Source organism: Numenius arquata, chromosome 12 (assembly GCF_964106895.1).
Source record: "Numenius arquata chromosome 12, bNumArq3.hap1.1, whole genome shotgun sequence".
NCBI lineage: Eukaryota > Metazoa > Chordata > Aves > Charadriiformes > Scolopacidae > Numenius > Numenius arquata.
In genome coordinates, this window is record NC_133587.1 from 5,096,833 (window position 1) to 5,114,839 (window position 18,007).

Sequence of the window (18,007 nt, forward strand, 5' to 3'; positions counted from 1 at the left end):
AGGCATGAAGGAAGCTGCAGCTGAGTCTGCTGTGGCAGGAGGGATGGCAAAGCCATAGGCGCCAGGAAAACATTCACAGGGCAGCGAGTGGCGGCTGGTGCTACGCTCTGCAGGCCTCTCCCCTGCCAAGCTTTGAGCCAGCCACAACTCATCATGGATTTCTCCTCCTGGAGCCGGCACTGGGGACAAGCCTTTTGCTTGGAAGCTGGACTCAGCCCAGGGACCAAAGGTCCATTTGGACCAGTTGCATGTTTATGTGCCCACTGGGAGCCAGGCAGTCAGAGGGACAGGCTGCCCGCCGGCTGCCGAGGGCTGTTTTTCTTTGCTGTGTATTTTGTTGTGGGAAGAGCAGGGTTTGGTTTCAGCATGTTCCTTTTTCTTCCTTGCAGCACTTTTATGTATGCAGCTAGAAACCCTCCCTGCCTGCCTGCTGACAGCTGCACGGGAAGACTTCAGGGATGTTTATAGGATTTTTTTCCTCTCTCATTTTTTTCCTGTGGCTGCTGGGGCCTGTTGTTAAGATAAATCAGACTTCAAACCACAGTCCCTATGTTCTCAGGCTGTGGATGTTTAACTCCGCTTTCAGAGGGGGCATTTCAGTGTCTGTGAAGGAAGATAGGTCCGTCTCTCCCTGGTCTCCAGGTCCCCACTCCCTGGGATTGTGCCCACCATTGAGGTGGCAGGTGCTGTGCTCCATTGCCCAGCCAGGACAGAGACTCACCAGTGACTGAGCTCAAACAGGGCTGGGGCTGGCAGGCATCAGCAGGGACTCTGGCCAGTGGAGTCCTTCTGCTGACCGATGGCAGATGAAAGGCTCCTTTCTTCAGGCTCTGGGATGCTGGGAGCATCCCCTCCCCCCAGGCAGGCATTTGTCGAGGGGATCTGTCAGGAGCATCTCAAGGTTAGGTATTTAAGTCGTATTACCCATGCTAATACATACAGCACCGGGAGAGCCTCACTGAGGGCCTGACTCTGCTCCCTTGTGCTGACTAACACCTTCCCCCTCCCTGCTTGTTCCCTTGGTTTTGTACACCAGGAACCTGGACTCACCCCAGGTTTGTGCTGATCCCTCTCGCTGCTCTACAAGGCAGAGTTTGGAAATTTGACTTATTTCCTGGGATAAAACATGCGGCCCCTCACCGTGTGCTGTGGCGTCCTCACCGTGGGCCAGGCTCCAGCCACGCGCGTGGCTCCTCTGCAAGCAGACACGTGGGGCTGAGCCTTGGGGGCTGAAATGCAGCGAGCAAGCAAGAGTCTGTCCCTCTGGGCTGGAGGTTGAAGCTGCTTTCATGAGGCAGCTGCCTGCATGTGATCATCCTCCCTGGAGAAACCCTGCAAAGGAGCAGAAAGCCCTTTCCCTCCCGGCACTGCCAGGGATGCCGGCACAGTGCTGCTCCTCGTGTGAGCACAGGTCCCATGGCAGTACCAGCCCCCCGCACTGCCAGGCAGCCCAGGGAAGCCTGGCTCTGCCAGACGCTGCATCTGACCTCTGATGGGCAACAAACAGCAGAGAAACGGTGGGGCAGAGCTGAGGAGAAGGACAGTATCTGAGGACACATGCACCCAAACCCCAGTGCCCCAGGTCCACCCGGAGACCCTGGCACTTCACCTGGTTGTGCGACTTCTTGGGGACTTCCCCAAGGCTGGGACTCTCCCTCCAAAGCAGGGCTCGGGTCCAGCCCAGCAGGTCCCTGCTAGGACACCCTCAGGCTGTCTCAGCCTGTGTCCCTGCCCAGATGAAGGAGAGGCACCAGCGTCATCTCCGTCCACCCAGACCAGTGGGCGGCCCTCTCCAGGGCCGGACGCATGAGCAGGGTCTTGCCTGGGCTGAGACTCGGGGCCGGGGAGCCCAAGGCCACCCAACAGCTACGGAGGGAGCTTCGGTCCGTGACGAGCTGGGTGGGGGGCGGTGTCGGACAGCACTACCGCTGCCCCGGGGGGGTCCGTCGGGAACGGGGCGGGGTGCGGGGAGGCACCCGCTGGCACCGGGCAGGGCGTCGGCGGGGGCCAAGCGGCCCTTGCCGGCGGGGAAAACGGGGGGATCGGGACCGACCGGGGGAGAGGCCGGTTGCCCTTCCTGGCGGGGGCGCAGGGAGGCGCCCACCGGTACCGTGAGCTCCCCCGGGACCCCGCGGCGGCGCCTAGGAGGCGGCCGCCCTTTTCGGAGGGGGAGCGGCAGGGGCGGGGCGGGAGCTCTCGGGGCCGGCCGGGGGAGGGGGTTCGGCGGAGCCGGTCCGGGCCGGCCGGCGGGCGCGGGGCGAGGCCGGCGGGGGCGGGCGCTGCCGGGGCGGGCTCGGCGGCGCCGTCCTCCCTCCGGAAGTCTCTCCCGCTCCCTCCTTTCTCCTCCTCTCCCCCGACAACATGGCCGCGAAGTCGGACGGCGGCGGCGGCGGCCCGGCCGTGCGGCTGGAGAGCCCGGAGGGCGGCGGCGGGAGGCGGGGGGGTAGCGCCGTCCCCCCGACGCGGCGGTACCGGCTGCGGGACGGCTGTTGGGTGCTCTGCGCCCTCCTGGTCTGTTTCGCGGACGGTGCCTCGGACCTGTGGCTGGCGGCCCACTACTACGTGCGGGGGCAGCGGTGGTGGTTCGGGCTGACGCTGCTCTTCGTGCTGCTGCCCTCGCTGGTGGTGCAGCTGCTCAGCTTCAGGTGGTTCGTCTACGACTTCGCCGCCAGCACCAAGGACAGCGCCAGCAGCACCAAGGACAGCGCCCGCGGCCCCCGCGGCTGCTGCCGCCTCTGCGTCTGGATGCTGCAGGGCCTCATCCACCTGCTGCAGCTGGGGCAGGTCTGGAGGTACGGGGGGACGAGGGGCATTGGGGGTACGGAAGGACGGGGGGCATGGGGGGGGGAGAGAGATGGAGCTGCTGCAGGGCTTCATCCACCTGCTTCAGCTGGGCAGGTCTGGAGGTACAGGGATATGGGGGAACTTGGGCGGTCGGGACGTGGCTGCTGCAGGGCTTCATCCACCTGCTACAGCTGAGGCAGGTCTGGAGGTACAGGGGTATGGGGAGACTGGGGGAGTCGGGATGTGGCTGCTGCAGGGCCTCATGCACTTGCTAGAGCTGGGGTAGGTCTGGAGGCTTGGGAATAGGGAATGAGGGACACAGGGTGGAGATGGGGAGGACAAGGAGACAGGATGGGGGTCAGAGGGCTGCTGTGGGGCCTTGTCCACCTGCTGCAGCTGGGGCAGGTCTGGAGGCATGAGGGTATGGGGGTACAGGGCAGCCAGGAGACCGGGATGGGGCTGTTGTGGGGCCTCATCCCTCTGCTGCAGCCGGGGCAGGCCTGGAGGCACAGGGGTCATGGAGCCAGGCTGAGGCTGGAGGGAGTGGCAGGGTGCAGCGGGGACACGGGTGGGGATAACAGGGTGCAGCACAGAGGACACAGGTGGGGAGGGCAGGGCATGGGGGGGAAGTGGGTGGGGATGGCGAGGTGCAGCAGGGGCCCAGGCTGCTGGGGTGGGGGGGCATGGGGATCAATTCCTCTGCAGCCACAGCAAGATGGGTGGTGGGGAAGAGCCTCCGGCAGAGCCCAGCTGTGGGTGCGGGTGGGTGTGGGCAGGAGCTGTGGGTGCAGGCAGGAGCTGGCGTGAGGAGCCTGCAGCCCAGCTGGGTGGCACAGGCCTGCTGTCCGTGTGGCTGGGCAGTGCTGGGCCTACTGGGGAGCCTGCCTGGCCATGGCAGCCGGGTGTCGGGGGGTGTGGAGTGCTTCTGCCAGGCACCGAACACCTGGGGCTTGGATCGTCCTCCCAAGCACCTCCCCATGCTCCTGCTCAGAGCTCACTGTAGTCTGTGGGGTCGTGGGTAAGGAGGTGCCATTTGTCCCCCAGCCCAGCTAGGCTTACCCACTGGGGCTGCATTTTTGCTGCCTGGCCGTTCCTGGGCCTGGGGACGGCAGACTGTGCAGGCAGGGTGAGCAGCAGCTTGGCAGACTCAGGCAGGCTCGAGGCCCTTTGCCTTCATCTCTGCAGACCCTCCAAAGCCCAAGCTGATGATTTACTGGCACCTTCCTCCCCTGTGCCGTGAAGCCGGCACCACTCCCTCCCAGTGCTGCTGAGCTCCATCCTCGCCGGGGAAAGCCGTGGCTCTGGCACTGAGCTTCTTCCTGGGGAGGCTGGTGCTGGGAGGGGAGTGGAGACAATGGCAAATTCCCGGAACAATGCTCTGAGCAGGCAGCGCTCCCGGCTCAGGTTTCGGTGCTGTTTCCCCTCATGAGCCACTGTAGTACAGAGGCTCCTCCACTCCCTGTTGTTGTCTGCATGCGTTCGTTCATCTGCTGCTCTTCCTGGGATGCTCCTGGGATGTCTAACTTTGTTTCACAGTGCAGCGTGCTCTGTGCTAGGGAGGCTCCTACCCCTTCTCTCCCCAACGCAGCCACTACCTGACCCTCCCCCATCCCACTCCATCCCCATGGCAGCTCTTGGGGTACGCTGGCTGTAGGATGCATGCAGACCCTGCCTTAATGTGCTGGAGGAGGTGGTGAGGGAGACAACTTGGAGCTCTCTGGCCCATTGGCTGCTGAGCTTGTCTGTAGCTGGTCTTGGCCCTGGTGCCCTGTGGGCAATTGCCTGATCCTGGCCTGGGCTGGGGCTGGGCTGAGGTTGGGGGCTTTGCTCCCAGTGGTGTCAGCCGTGCTCTCCTGATCTCCTGCACCACGGAGGCTCTTAAGCCAATTAAAGCGGTAACTCTCAGCACTGACCCTCCAGGACATGTTGGTCTCAAGCTGCAGCTGAGGCTCTTTCTAATCTCGAGATTTGGGATTAGCTCGGGTGACCAGTTAAATGCAGTTTGCTAAACCCATTAGTGCGGTTGGATCCGGTGCAGGTGGATGTGGCGGTTAAAGAAGCATTGAATAAATGCTGCATGTGAAGGGAAGGTTTTTCCCTGGCCAGGGCACCGTGCTCCTCACCAAACATCCCCCCCTTCCCTGATTTACCTGCCTCCTCCCTGCCTTGTGATCCCCTTGGTAGGTCTCACCCCTACCAAATCCATCGCTGCACAGCCCCAAGCCCCAGCTGTGACAAAGACCCCCAAATCACAAAAATACAGCTGCTTCCCAGCTGCAAAGGCAGCTCTGAGCACTAACTGAGATTATCCCAAATTAAAGCTGCTGCAAGAAGCTGCTGAAGTTAGTTGTCATCAGTGCAGTCATGATGCACATGCAAATACTCCGCCGTGGATGCTCTCCAGTCACGGTTCCATGACCATGTGCCCGTGTAAGCAGCAGCAGTGTGCTCGGGGGCTGCTTCTTGGATGGTTTTGCCACTCAGGAATTGTTATCCGCTCTGCTCGCAAAAAGTCACCAGCTTTTTCACCCAAGAATCACCGAAGGGAAGGGATGCTGTGCACACCATGCATGCCTCCCATTCAGCAGTGTGCCCGGGCTTCCCCTGACACCTCCATGGGCTGGCAGCTGGCTAGAGTGTCTCTGCAGGTCCCATTGCACTGGGGACAGCCCTGTCTGTGCCTGTTGCGCCCTTGTGTCTGCTTTAGCCCAGGCTCACACCTGGTTTGGCTGCCCAGGATTCACTGAGGTCAAACCCAGAGTGTCCTCTCCACCCGCAGGTCCTCCTTGAAAGGCCCCCATCAGCCTGTGTCCCTCCATCCTCTGCTGGCTTGGGGACCCGGTGCCACCTCTTGGTCCTGATGTCAGTCCAGTGGCAGCCTCATGGGGCACAGGCACCCTCAGCAGCTCCCTGGCCAGGCTCACGAGGGGTGGCAGAGCTGGGACCTGCATGTTCACCCCCCAGCTCCTCTGCTCCCCAGTGCTTTGCTCTGTCTGCTCAGGACCCATCTCAGCCCTGGGTGGGTGAGCTTGTCCTGCTGCAGGACCCAGGGCTGGGGTCAGTCACTTGCTGGGGGTCCCTGTCTGGCCCTGGTGTGCAGGACAAAGGTTCTTTTTAAGGATGGATTTAGGCTCTCCCTGAGGATCAATGGCCTTGACTGCTCCCATCCATTCCGGGAACCCAAGGCATGTTGGGGTGTGGGGACAGTGGGACATGGGGGCTTTCATAAGCACTGTGACGTGCCAGCCGGGCACACGTGCAGCTCTCCCTGATGACCTGACTTGGCGGGATGTGTAAGGGATTAAAATGGCTGCAACAGGGAAGCAATTTTCTCCTTGTTTAAATAAAGGATTAAGGGATGATATCCCAAATTACCTTCTAGGAAAATCACACCCCGTATCGCTCACTCTTAGACTGGGGGGTCCCTCATCCTTTTCTATCTGAGGACGATGATGAGTGTATTTGGTTATAACCAGGGCCAGGCTTTTCTCCTTCCACTTCTTTTTTTCCAACACTTGAAAACTGGGGCCAGTAGCTGGGAGTTGGGAGCAAACGGTGACGTTGGTGACAAAACCGGCTGTGGCGGGGCTCTGGTAAACCTGGCCATGGTGGGGCTCCGGCAAACCCAGCACCCACCCGAGCCCACCACCTTCCCGCCACAGGGGCTTCGTTGGGTTACTCTTTGTAATACAAAGGAGGGAGCAATTAGCCCTGAGAGCTCTCGCGGTTGGTTTCTGCCTCATCATCAGTTTTTTGAAAATTAAATGATTTTTTTTTCCAAGTGATTGATTCTGTATTTCCCATGCAGCTGCTGCGGCGCTGGGTTAGTAAGCACTCGCCGTGCGCTGTCAGCGCGGGGATGTTTCTCTGGGCTGAAACACCATGGGATGATCAAATGCATAACAAACAAGAATCAACATTTCATTCTGGCAAGTTGATGGGAGATGAAATCTCATTGTAATGAGATCTATGGAGTTGACAGGAAGACGGGAGGATAATTGTGCCCCTTCTGAAAGCTGGGGGAGGCCGCGGGTCACTTGTTGAGCGGCTGAGGAGCTGGGGACGGCACGGCTTTGGGGTCTGTGCACAGGAGGCTGCTGTGCGCTGCAGATGGCAGGATGCTGGTGCTGACGAGCCCAATTAGCGAGGCTGATTACGGAGAGAGGATGAGGTCACCAGCATCCGTGTCTCGCTCGCGCATGGGTGCCCTGGGACCAGCAAGCGATGCCCTGTGGCATCCCAGGCTCTACATCGCTTCTCCCATTGCCTTCCCCCAACACTGTGCCCTCTGTCCCCAGGGGGATCCCCCAATTCACACTCTGCCAGTGAGGGGGGGTCCATCCCCGGGCCCTTCTGTGGGGACAGAAGCAGTGCTTGGGGAGGAGAGGGGCAGCCACCACGGTGCTGCAAAGGCAGCAGAGGCCTGGCAGGTGACACGATGGCAGCGCTAGTCTGGCTGGCCACAAGCAGGTGGCACCGGGGTGCAAACTTGTGTTGGGAGCCCGGGTGCGGGACTGGGACCACCGGTGTCATTGCCCCCTGCGTTTTGCTGCAGACAAGCCCCATCTGTGTTCCCTGCCCTGGGCCCTCAGGTTCACTCCGCGCTGCTCCGTGCAGGGGCCATTAAGCAGAGGGAGGCCGGAGCAAGGGACAGGCCAAAGAAAAGGCTAAAATTAGCCACTCCCCCTGAGGTAGGGGGTTAAAGCATCATTTTGACACAGGCACAGAGAATCCGGCAGGGGTCAGGAGCTGGGCTGGCTGTGGGATGGCCCCTGCAGCCATCGGCACCCGCTGAAACTGCGGCGGAACTACTAAAATCACATTATTTCCTGACAGCAACTTCTTGCCCTGTGGCCAGCTCTCAGGAGAGCTTTTTGAGGCTTCCAGCAGGGCAGGTGGGAGGGGATGGACAGGCGGTGATGGGGCCAATGGGGCATCGGTGGCCTTGCCAGGGAGGACCATGGAAGCCCAGTGGGACCAGTATGCCTACCCTGCCCTCCCACACGCTGAGGGAGCTGATGGGGCTGCCCGGAATGGCAGCAGATGGCAGCAGGGTGGCACAGGGACCTCAGTGGCCCCAGTGGATGGCACCCACTGTGGTCTTGTGGCTGTGCAGCCTGGGAGTGGGAACAAGGGACCATTCCTGCAGCAGGAGCAGGGCTGGCTCCTGCCTCCTCCCGCTGACGGATAAGCCAAAAGTGCTGGGATCAGGGTTTCTCCCGTGCTCCGGGCTAATGGAGTCGGCTGGCAGCGCTTTCCGGAGCTGACGGAGCGGCCGTCGCTGTGCGTGACGGTTTGACTCGGCTGGGAGGAAGCTTTATGGCCTGACATCCTCCCGCTTCATTTTTCTGTTTTTCTCCTCATCCGGCTCCCTCTTTCCCCCGAGGCAGTGGAGCCACCAGCCGGTGGTGCAGGCAGGGCTGCCTGGGGATGCCCTGTCTCTCCGGCCCTGTGTCCTCTCCTGTGGTGCCCGGATCTGGCCCTGTGCCGTGGGGAGGGGTCCCTGGTGATGGTGACTCAGCTGGTCCGTGCGTCGGTGACACGCACACCTCCGCTGACCCCCGGCCGACAACCAGATGGCCAGGGCCGTGTGTGCCCGCACCCGCAGCCCTGCCAAGAGCCCAGGAGCTTCCCGCGGGCACCACAGCACGACCAGCTGGTGCCTCCATCCTGGCCAGGGCAGGGGGAGGCAGGATGGGCTCCGTGCCAGCCGGAACAAAGACATCCCCTTTGAGAAGCACAGGGACACCCTGATGGCTGGGTAGGCAGTGGGGCGATGGCCAGGTGGGCCCCAGGACAGCAGGGTGCTGAGCTGACTTTGCAGAAGCTGCCCCTTCTCGGGGTCTCAGGGTGGGACAGGGATGTGCTCAGCATCACCACTGCCCTACAGCCCCCTGCACCCCCAGCGTGGGGGACCTTCCGTGGCCCCAAATTAGGGGAAAATTGCTTAGGGGTTGGCAGTAGTCATGGGACATGCCTGGCATGGGCAGGGGGAGATGAGCTCGGCTGCTTGGGTGGTGGGAGCTCCTCTCACCCTCCCAACCCCCTCCCACAGGTACCTCCGCACGCTGTACCTGGGGCTGCAGAGCCGGTGGCAGGCTGAGCACCGCCGCCGCCACTTCTACTGGCGGATGATGTTCGAGAGCGCGGACATCAGCATGCTGCGGCTGCTGGAGACCTTCCTGAAGAGCGCGCCCCAGCTCGTGCTGCAGCTCAGCATCATGGTGCAGCAGAACAGCATCGAGCCGCTGCAGGGTAAGGGACACGGCCCCCATGGCAGGGGACGGGGGCGGCTGGAGGGGGAACCCTGGGTTCTCACTGCCCTTCCCCACTTTGTGCCCACAGGGCTCTCGGCCTCAGCCTCGCTAGTCTCCCTGGCGTGGATGATCGCCTCCTACCAGAAGGTGCTGCGGGACTCGCGGGAGGACAAGATGCCCATGTCCTACAAGGGGGCCGTTGTGCAGATCCTATGGCACCTCTTCACCATCGCCGCCCGTGCCATCGCCTTCGCCCTCTTCGCCTCTGTGTTCCAGCTCTACTTCGGCATCTTCATCGTCACCCACTGGTGCATTATGACCTTCTGGATCATCCAGGGCGAGACGGACTTCTGCATGTCCAAGTGGGAGGAGATCATCTACAACATGGTGGTGGGCATCATCTACATCTTCTGCTGGTTCAATGTCAAGGAGGGACGGAGCCGCTACCGCATGTGTATCTACTACGTCATCACGCTGTCGGAGAACGCCGCGCTCACCGTCCTCTGGTTCCTCTACTACGACCGCAAGACCACCTCCGACTTCGACGCCTTAATCCTCGTCTGCGTGGTCAGCTCCAGCTTTGCCCTCGGCATCTTCTTCATGTTCATCTACTACTGCCTCTTGCACCCCAATGGCCCCATGTTTGGCCCCCATGCCGGGGGCTGCATTTTCCGGCAGCGGCCGGCCCCGGTGCCGGGGTCCCCCACGGACGCCGTCACCAGCCCTCCCCGCTCTCTGCCACGGACTACAGGGGGGGAGCGGGAAGGGGCGCCGGGGGAGCGGGACAGCTGCGTGCCCGTCTTCCAGGTGAGACCCTGCCCCCCGCCGGCGCCGGCCGCCCGTGCCCCGCGGACAGAGGGCCCCGTCATCCGCATTGACCTGCCCAGGAAGAAGTACCCAGCCTGGGACGCCCACTTCATCGACCGGCGCCTGCGGAAAACCATCCTGGCGCTGGAGTACGCGTCGCCCACCACCCCGCGCCTGCAGTACCGCACCCCCGGTGTTCCCCAGGAGGTGCTGGAGTATGAGACCACCGTGTAGGATGGGGGATGTGGGGCCATGGCAGGGCCCTCCCGGTGCCATCCCGGCCGCCCCGCATCTTCACAGCTGTTTGCCTTTCTGTTGGGTTCACCGGTGTTGCCATGCTGCCACACTGAGCACCCCACGGGTGGAAGCTGGGGAGGTCTCTTGGTGCTATCCCCCTCCCCGTGTCACCCTCCTGCAGCCAAGACCCCTGTTCCACTGCACAGTGGCCACCCCAGCTCTCCCCGGGGCTCGTCCTTGCCAAAATACCTCACCGGTGCCTCAGCTCAAGGCGGTGGGTGCTGTGGCCCCACAGTGCTTGACCGAGTCGGTGGTGCAGGATGGGGACTGGGGGCACCCCCGGGCTGGGGGCTGGTGGCTACGAGGGGTATTGGGCACAGTGGGGCATGGCTGAGGTGGGGAACACACGGGGACACGGGTGCTGGGGCTGCCCCATTCCTGTGCCGGGGCAGGGCTGTGGGGCTGGAGTGCAGCTGCACCGAGGTGTGTGTGGGGCTCCTGTGACCCCCAGGGAGCCAGCGCAGGGGACAGCTGGGGTACGGCCAGCCCCTCCATGTCTCCTGTCTCCCCTCTGCCCTGCAATGCCAGCCATGGGGTCCCTGCTGATGTGTGGGGTGCAGACCCTGGCCAGGGGAGCCCCTCACAGGCGGGTACTGATCCTGCTCCCCCTGGCACTGAGCTGGGCCCCCAGCTCCAGCTGGGTCAGCAGGGGATGGCTGCGCCCCATTGTCCCCTCCGTCCCCATGGGAACTGCTTCATCTCATTTGGTTTGTTTTCACCTGAATAGTGACATTTTGTGTGACATTTTCTACCTCCACTGAGGCCAGGGGAGGCAGGGTCTGGCTGGCACTGCTTGGGGGGTGTGTGCGGGGCTGCCAACATTCCTGGGGCTCCCCAAAGTGGGACTCACCCCCCCAGCCGTTCTCCCCTCCCAGGTTTGGCTTCACTTCCCACCTGGGAGAATTTCCATCCATCCACCCATCAGCATCAGCCCCTTCCAGCTCCCCCGTATAACTGTGAGCTGGGATCCTGCCTGCCCCTGCCTGTCCCTGCCCGTCCCTGCCCATCCCTGCTTCCCCAGAGGAGCGGGGCTGCCCCAGGCTCTGGGATTGAATGTGTCCCCTGGTCCTGCCCGGATCCGTTGGTGTGCCCCTGCCCAAAGGGCTGTGCTGAATGTACCCTGTGCCCCCCTGGCACACGCATGTGCGTTTGTGTGTGTGCAGGGGGCTGGCAGGGGTTTGCAGGGTGGGGGAGCTGCCGGACCCCACGGCTGTGCATCACCTCCACCCCTCGCCCCCTGCCCCCATGGTCCCTGTGCCTTCCCCACACACCCCTTCCCCCCCCACACCAGTCCTGGCTGCCCCGTGCCACAGTGCCAAGCCCTAGGCAGGGGAGTGTGGGCATCCCTGCACCGGCCCCATGGTGCCACCCCATGAGGAACTCCATGAGGAACCGCGCTGGCCGCGGGGAGGGCTGGTGTCAAGGAGCTGCCCCTGGGAATGGCTCTGACTGCCACCCACCTGGTCGGGGCATGGGGTCCCTGAGGGACAGTGTGGGTGCCTGGCCCCCTGGCACAGGGTGGCATCATGTTGCTTTTTTTTTTTTTTTTCCCATTTCTCTGTAGCTGGAAGGCCAGGGTGACAGCGGGCTGGGGTGGGCCATCGCTGGGGTCACTGGTGCTAACTGGTGCTAACTGGAAGCCTCGGAAACCCTTTTGGAGGAGGGTGCAAATGATGCCTGGGGGTGGGCAGCAGGCCAGACCCCCCAGCAACCCATACCCTTCCTTCACTGCCGGTGATGGGCAGACCCCAGTAGAGGGTCCTGACCGTGCTGGGGACAGCACTGGGCATGGGGTGGCTCTGCAGGGGGGTCTCTTTTCCTCAGGGAAGGTGGGGGCAGTGGCCATGGGAGCCGGGCTGGGGCTGGGGCTTACGTCTCCTTGCCAGGGGAGCCAGGGAGCCACCAGGGATGGACCACATGGGGGATCCGGGACCTGTGTGGGATGGCTCTCCTGGCTCCCCCCAACCCGAGCCCCTCTTCACATCCCCCCAAGGGCTGAGAGGAGCCGCTGGTTGGGATGATCTGCAGCCCCCTCCATGCCCCCAGGGTTTGCGTGGGGACCCCAGAGCCACACTGGCAGGACAGAAGGACACTTTTCTATGCACTCAAGCCACGGTACCCTCAGCCCCGGGCTGCTCCGGGCAGGGATCTCAGCAGCGGCAGGAGGCACTGAGCTGTGTGGGTGCCACAGGGCAGCCATGGGACCTGGCCCTGGCACTGGGGCTCAGCCACCCCCCTGCCACCTACCAGGTCTATGCCGCAGGGGAAGCCAAACCCAGCGCCCCGGTGCCGGCGGCAGCACTGGGACCGCAGCAAGGGGGGGACAACCTGGGGCCAAGCCAGGCAATGTGGGATGGGGGCAGCTCCAGGGGCGCTTGAGCTCCCACTGGGGACGGGGGTCCTGGTCCTTCAGGGGGGTGTCACCCTGCGGGTGGCAGCAGGACTGTCCTGGTTTCAGGGAGCAGGGAAAGGTTTGGGCTGGGGCCATTCATTCCCGGTGGGGCTGCTGGGGGGTCTCGGCCACGTCTCCACCCCCCCTCCAGTGCCGGGACCTGGCGGCCACTGTCACGTACTGTAAATACTCTGTGTGCCACCTTCTTCTCTGGGACCCTCGGCGTGGGCGGGGGGCAAGCGGTAGGCCGTGGTCCGTACCAAGACTTTTTTGTATACCACAAACTTTTTGTATATTTTTAATTTTGCTGCAACATGAGATATTAAATTCATTTCAATAAGCCCTGCCTGCGGGAACCTGTCCTTGCCAGCACCTCTGGCTTGTGCCCTGAGCTCCTCACCAGGACAGGATGCTGCCCCTCTGTCCAGGGGTGCTCGGAGACCCTGGGGGATGGAGCAGGAGGGCTGTGGCAGTGCTGCCTGTCTGGTGTCAATGGCCCTGGCTGGTGCTGGTGGCCGGCAGGGAAGGGGTGCACGGGCAGGATGCAGTGTGCTGGGGAGGAAGCCGTTGGACACAGCCCTGTCCCTGTTGCCAGGGCTGCAGGGACAATCTCCTCCCTGCTGGAGGCCCTGATCCCCAGCTGACCCCCAAACCCACGGGGGGCTCAGGCCCCATGGGTGGCCGTGGGGTTGGGGTGTTGGGTGCAGCTACACAGGCTCCTGTCAGTGCCATTCCCTGTGCCAGGGCTCCGCAGATGCCAGGCAGGATGGGGCAGTAAGGGCCAGGAACCCCCAGCGCTGCCCCATGGGGATGGGGCTGATGTGGGGCTGTGGGGCAACGGAGAAGACCCAGGCCCAGGGGAGAGCCCTGCAGCAGCGAGGGGCGGGGGCTGCTCTGCAGCCAGGTCCCATGGACGCTTCCAGACCCAGACCCAGTCCTGTCGCCTGCTCCGGTCCCATCCCAGCCTACTTCAGCCCCTGCTTCTGCCCAAGTATCAGCACAGCCCCACTCCAAGTCCCAGCCCCAGTCCCAATCAGACTCCCAGCCACAGTCTCAGCCCTAGTCCAAATCCCAGTTCTAGTCTCAGTCCTGTCCCAGTCCCAGCCCAGGCCAGCCCAGTCCCAGCACCCCCCCAGGAGGGGCAGGAACTCACATCCCAGCCGTCCTGGTGGAGTTTCCGACACAGGAAAAGGCAGCGGCGCCGAGCGGGGCGGTGGGGGCGGCCGTGCCGGGAGGCAGCGCTACGGCCCCACCATGGACTGCGAGGCCAAGAAGGGGAAGAAGGTGCGTGTGCCTGGGGCTGGTGTCCCGGGGGGGGTGGCAGGAGGGTGGGAGTGGGTAAGACACACGGGAACACTGGGACGAGTGGCCTTGCAACCTTCCTGTGGTATGGTGGGGAGAGGTGGGGTCCCCACCCGTTGCCTCCCAAACCACCCAAATGGTGCAAATTTGGGGTCAGGGACTGGCCCATCTTCAGGCGCTGGGTGCCCACAGACTCCCTGCATGGGTGCCAGGGTTGGGTGCCTGGCACTGACGTGTCCCCATGCCTGCTGTCCCTCCCAGGGCTTTGTGTCACCCATCAAGCGGCTGGTTTTCCCCAAAGCGGCTCGGAGGTCGGCACTCCGCAGCAGCGTCTACCGGCGGCCACTACACTCGGTGCCCCTCTACCCCCCCGATTACCTGATCGACCCCCAGATCTTGCTGCACGACTACGTGGAGAAGGAGGTTAAGGTAAGGGGGCAGGGTGTCCCCAGGGATGCTCAGGGTCCCTGCCAGTGCATGGTGGGAGTGATGAGGCCACTACACCACACAGAGGGACACCACCTGCAGTGGCCAGGAGGGTCTTGGTCCCCTCCCTGCCTGGGCAACACCCAGGGAGGGGGAAGGTGGGCTGGGGGTTCAGGGAGGACCCCCTTGTTGTAGGGTCTCTCTGCACCCCAGGGAGATGCATCCTGCCCGTATGGACGTGGGTGCTCTGGGGGAGGCTCTAAGCCATGGGGTAGGGAGGATGAGTAGCCCCAGCCCCCCGCAAACTTCCCAGGGTTCTGTGACCCCCCCGCAGTTTTTAGGCCACCTGACATGGGTGACAGCCTCCCTGAACCCCTCCAGCCGGGATGAGGTGCTGCAGCTGCTGGACACAGCCAGGGTAAGAGGAGTCCCGACACCTCCGGTGTGCCCTTCCCCATGCTGCTGGATGCCCCCATGCCCTTGGCACTTGTTCTGCCCCTGCAGCAGCTGAAGGAGCTGCCGCTGCAGACGACGCCGGAGCAGGACAGCATCCTCAGCCTCTCCGCACGCTGCCTCCTCCTCACCTGGCGTGACAACGAGGAGCTGATCCTGCGCATCCCCACCCACGAGATCGCCGCGGCGTCCTACCTGCGCGATGATGCCCTGCACCTCCTCATCCTCAAAACTGGTGCGGGCATCCAGCCAGGGCCACTGGTGTCCCCAAGCTGCAGGGGGCTGGAGCCCAGGGGTGTGCTGGGGAGGCACTGGGTCCGGCTGGTCTCTGCTTTCCCGAGGCTGGAGGGTGACACTGCCTCAGAGTCCCCACCATCCCCGCTCTGTAGGGCTCACTGCCCCATCAAGCAGGTCCCAGTTACGCTCCCAGCCCTGTTGTCTTTAATGGCAGGAGGAGAGGAGGTTGTACGAGACCCCTGTCCCCGTGTGTCCCCCCCCTGCACATGGGGTCCCAAGGGGGCGCAGGGACTCCGGCGCTTTGATCAGGAAACCCGGGCTCAGCTGCCAGCAGCAGGCAGGGTCCCCGGGGAGGGGGCTGTGCCGGGCTGAGCTCCAGCCTGCACACGGAGCGGTCCCCTAATCCCCTGCCCTCCTGCCCCTAATCCCCCTACCCCAGCCCCTCTGCGTCCCCACTGTCCCCAACCCACTGGGGCTCCCCATCCCATCCTCCCCCATCCCTCTGCATCCCCCCCAGCCGGTGGGACGGGGCAGCCAGGGCCAGGCAGGGTGGGCAACGCAACCCCCTGCCCTGATGCCCAGTCTCTCCTCGCTGCCCCAGGTCTGGGAGTGGACCCGGTCCCCGCTGGAGCGCACCCCGAGGCGGCCCCGGCAGGACTACCGGAGGCATTCCCGGCTGAGAAACGGGCGGGGGGTTCGTGGCCGGAGGGTGGGCGGTTCGGGGGTCCGATGGAGCGGCGGCACACCATCTGCAGCCTGGACTGGCGGGCGGCGCGGGGCGGGCAGGAGGGCCGGCAGGGCGGCAGCCTGGAGCGGCGGCGGGGCGGCAGCTGGGAGCGGCGGCAGCGGGGGCGGCCCTCGGGCAGCTGGGAGCGGCGGCAGCCCTGCGGCGGCAGCTGGGAGCGCCGGCGGACAGGTACCGGCGGCGGCAGCTGGGAGCGTGGCGCCGGCTTCGGCAGCTGGGAGCGGCGACACGCCGGCAGCAACCCCCTGGATCCCCAGGAGCCCTGCCCCGACGCCTACTCCAACCTCATCATCCTCGCCGTGCCCAACAGGGTGAGTGGCCCCGGCACACGGCCACTCGCCGGCACATGGCCACCCACCGGCACATGGCCACCAGCCTACCTGTGCTCTTTCCCTCCCTCCTTCCCGCTGCAGGACGCTGCCGAGGAGTCCTGTGCGCTCATCTGCCAGGTCTTCCAGATCATCTACGGGGACCAGAGCATCGAGTGTGTGGACCGTGCCGGGTACCACTACACCTCCACTCCCACGCGGCCCTGGCTCTCCAGCAGGAGTGAGTGGCTGGGGACGGGTATAGGGATGCTGAGCGGGGTGGCACAGGGGGTGGTGATGGGGTGGCTGATGGGAGGCCGGTGCCATGGCGGAGTCTCGGTCCCACTCTCAGACCTCGGCTCTCCCCACCCCAGGCGAGAGCTGCCGCACGGACGGGACGTACGGCTACGATGCCGACTTCAGCTGCTGCAGCTCCTTGTGAGTCTGACTCCCCCCAGGGTTTCCCTGCATCAGGGTGGGTGCCCCAGCCCCACCTGGGTGCCTGTCTCAGCTGCAGAGATACCCCATCCCTGCCCGACAATGGGTGTTGTGCAGCAGGATGGGGGGAAGGTGGGCACACAAGGGGTGCTGGCACCTGCTGACCCCTGTTTTCTTGCAGCAACGGTTCCCATGACACCTTCGAAGCGTATTACAGCGGCGCCTCCTCGCCCTCCTTCCACCAGTCCCACCACAGCCTGGCCACCGCCTGCAGTGGCAGCGACCAGAGCAGCGCGGGGCTGGAGCAGCTGCAGGACTACATGGTCACGGTGCGGGGACAGGGACAGGCGAGGGGTCCTGGGCATATCTGAGCCCCTCGCACCGGGGACCAGCCAGTGGGGTGTGGAGTGGGGGGTCCGGGCTGTGCACTGCTGGTGTCCCCAGTCCATACCTGTTCCTGTGTCCCCACAGCTGCGCAACAAGCTGTCACCACAGGAGATCCAGCAGTTTGCCCTCCTGCTCCGTGAGTACCGCCTGGGCACGCCGGTGCAGGAGTACTGCGGGGAGCTCCTGCGCCTCTACGGGGACCGCAGGAAATTCCTCCTCCTGGGTGAGTGCCACCCTAGTGATGTCCATGCATCCCTTTGGGATAGGGTGCTGGGTGTGCTCCAGGGGGTGTTGGGACCTTGCTGCTTGCAGGGGATGGGATGGGATGGGATGGGATGGGATGGGATGGGATGGGATGGGATGGGATGGGATGGGAGAGTCCCCCTGCAAGGAGCTAGTGGTCACCCCGAGGCTCACGGTGTCCATGACAGGAATGAGGCCCTTCATCCCTGACCAAGACATTGGATACTTTGAGACCTTCCTGGAGAGCATCGGCATTCGGGAGGGTGGGATCCTCACCGACAGCTTTGGCCGCATCAAGCGGAGCATGAGCAACACGTCGGCCTCGGCCGTGCGCAGCTACGACAGCTGGTCCCTGCGCTCTGAGTCCGAGTCCTTCAACCGCATGATCACGGACATCACCCATGACATCGAGGCGCTGGCGCGGGATGAGGAAGAGGAGGAGGAGGAGGAAGAGGACAACTACCTGTGAAGAAGTGCTGAAACCCAGCGGTCCCCTCCCTGCTCACTGACACGGTGCTGCACCTCCAAGCCCAGACTTGCCAAGTGCCTGTCTCTGCCCCAGTGCCTGGGACAGGGGATGTTGTCCTCCTGTTTATCACTGTGGGAGGGGACATGGGCTCTGCGCCACCCTGGCAGCTCTCAGCAGGACTGATGGCATCGCAGGGCACCTGTGGCAGCCCCGGGTCAGCAACGCCATGTGCTGTAATTTCCGCAGATTGCAATTAAATGCTGGCACTGGGAGTGGAGCAGGTTCCTCCCTGGCCATGCCAGGGCAGGTGGGGGGGACTGCTGTGTTGGCGGGGCAAGCTAGGGTGGGGGGGCTGATTGCAGCCCTGCCAGGCACTATGCCACAGCTGGGCTGGGCACCCTGTCCACCCCTGTGCCACATGCAGGTCGCTCCCATAGTTGAGGAGCTTCTGGCCATGCCGGG

At 63.7% G+C, this 18,007-nt stretch overlaps 2 protein-coding genes across 2 annotated transcripts; both read left to right on the forward strand.

Moving 5' to 3' along the window:
- Window positions 1–2,361: 2,361 nt before the first annotated feature.
- Window positions 2,362–10,082, forward strand: XKR7 (XK related 7). The gene is made up of 3 exons (XM_074157344.1): window positions 2,362–2,792; window positions 8,840–9,039; window positions 9,130–10,082. The coding sequence occupies exons 1-3, from the start codon at window positions 2,362–2,364 to the stop codon at window positions 10,080–10,082; spliced, it is 1,584 nt and encodes a 527-aa protein (XP_074013445.1).
- A 3,709-nt stretch (window positions 10,083–13,791) lies between these two features.
- Window positions 13,792–17,816, forward strand: CCM2L (CCM2 like scaffold protein). The gene is made up of 10 exons (XM_074157284.1): window positions 13,792–13,821; window positions 14,101–14,268; window positions 14,600–14,683; window positions 14,770–14,953; window positions 15,557–16,011; window positions 16,114–16,249; window positions 16,383–16,446; window positions 16,628–16,775; window positions 16,918–17,056; window positions 17,265–17,816. The coding sequence occupies exons 1-10, from the start codon at window positions 13,792–13,794 to the stop codon at window positions 17,543–17,545; spliced, it is 1,689 nt and encodes a 562-aa protein (XP_074013385.1). The 3' UTR covers window positions 17,546–17,816.
- The last annotated feature ends 191 nt before the right edge of the window (window positions 17,817–18,007 follow it).

What these genes read in the sequence shown, in the direction of transcription:
- XKR7 (XM_074157344.1), top strand. Translation starts at nt 2,362, where the DNA reads ATGGCCGCGAAGTCGGACGGCGGCGGCGGCGGCCCGGCCGTGCGGCTG. An exon ending in CAGCTGGGGCAGGTCTGGAG is followed by an intron (nt 2,793 to 8,839) that starts GTACGGGGGGAC and finishes CCCCTCCCACAG; the next exon opens with GTACCTCCGCACGCTGTACC. An exon ending in CAGCATCGAGCCGCTGCAGG is followed by an intron (nt 9,040 to 9,129) that starts GTAAGGGACACG and finishes TTGTGCCCACAG; the next exon opens with GGCTCTCGGCCTCAGCCTCG.
- CCM2L (XM_074157284.1), top strand. Translation starts at nt 13,792, where the DNA reads ATGGACTGCGAGGCCAAGAAGGGGAAGAAG. An exon ending in ACGTGGAGAAGGAGGTTAAG is followed by an intron (nt 14,269 to 14,599) that starts GTAAGGGGGCAG and finishes ACCCCCCCGCAG; the next exon opens with TTTTTAGGCCACCTGACATG. An exon ending in CCTCCTCATCCTCAAAACTG is followed by an intron (nt 14,954 to 15,556) that starts GTGCGGGCATCC and finishes TCGCTGCCCCAG; the next exon opens with GTCTGGGAGTGGACCCGGTC.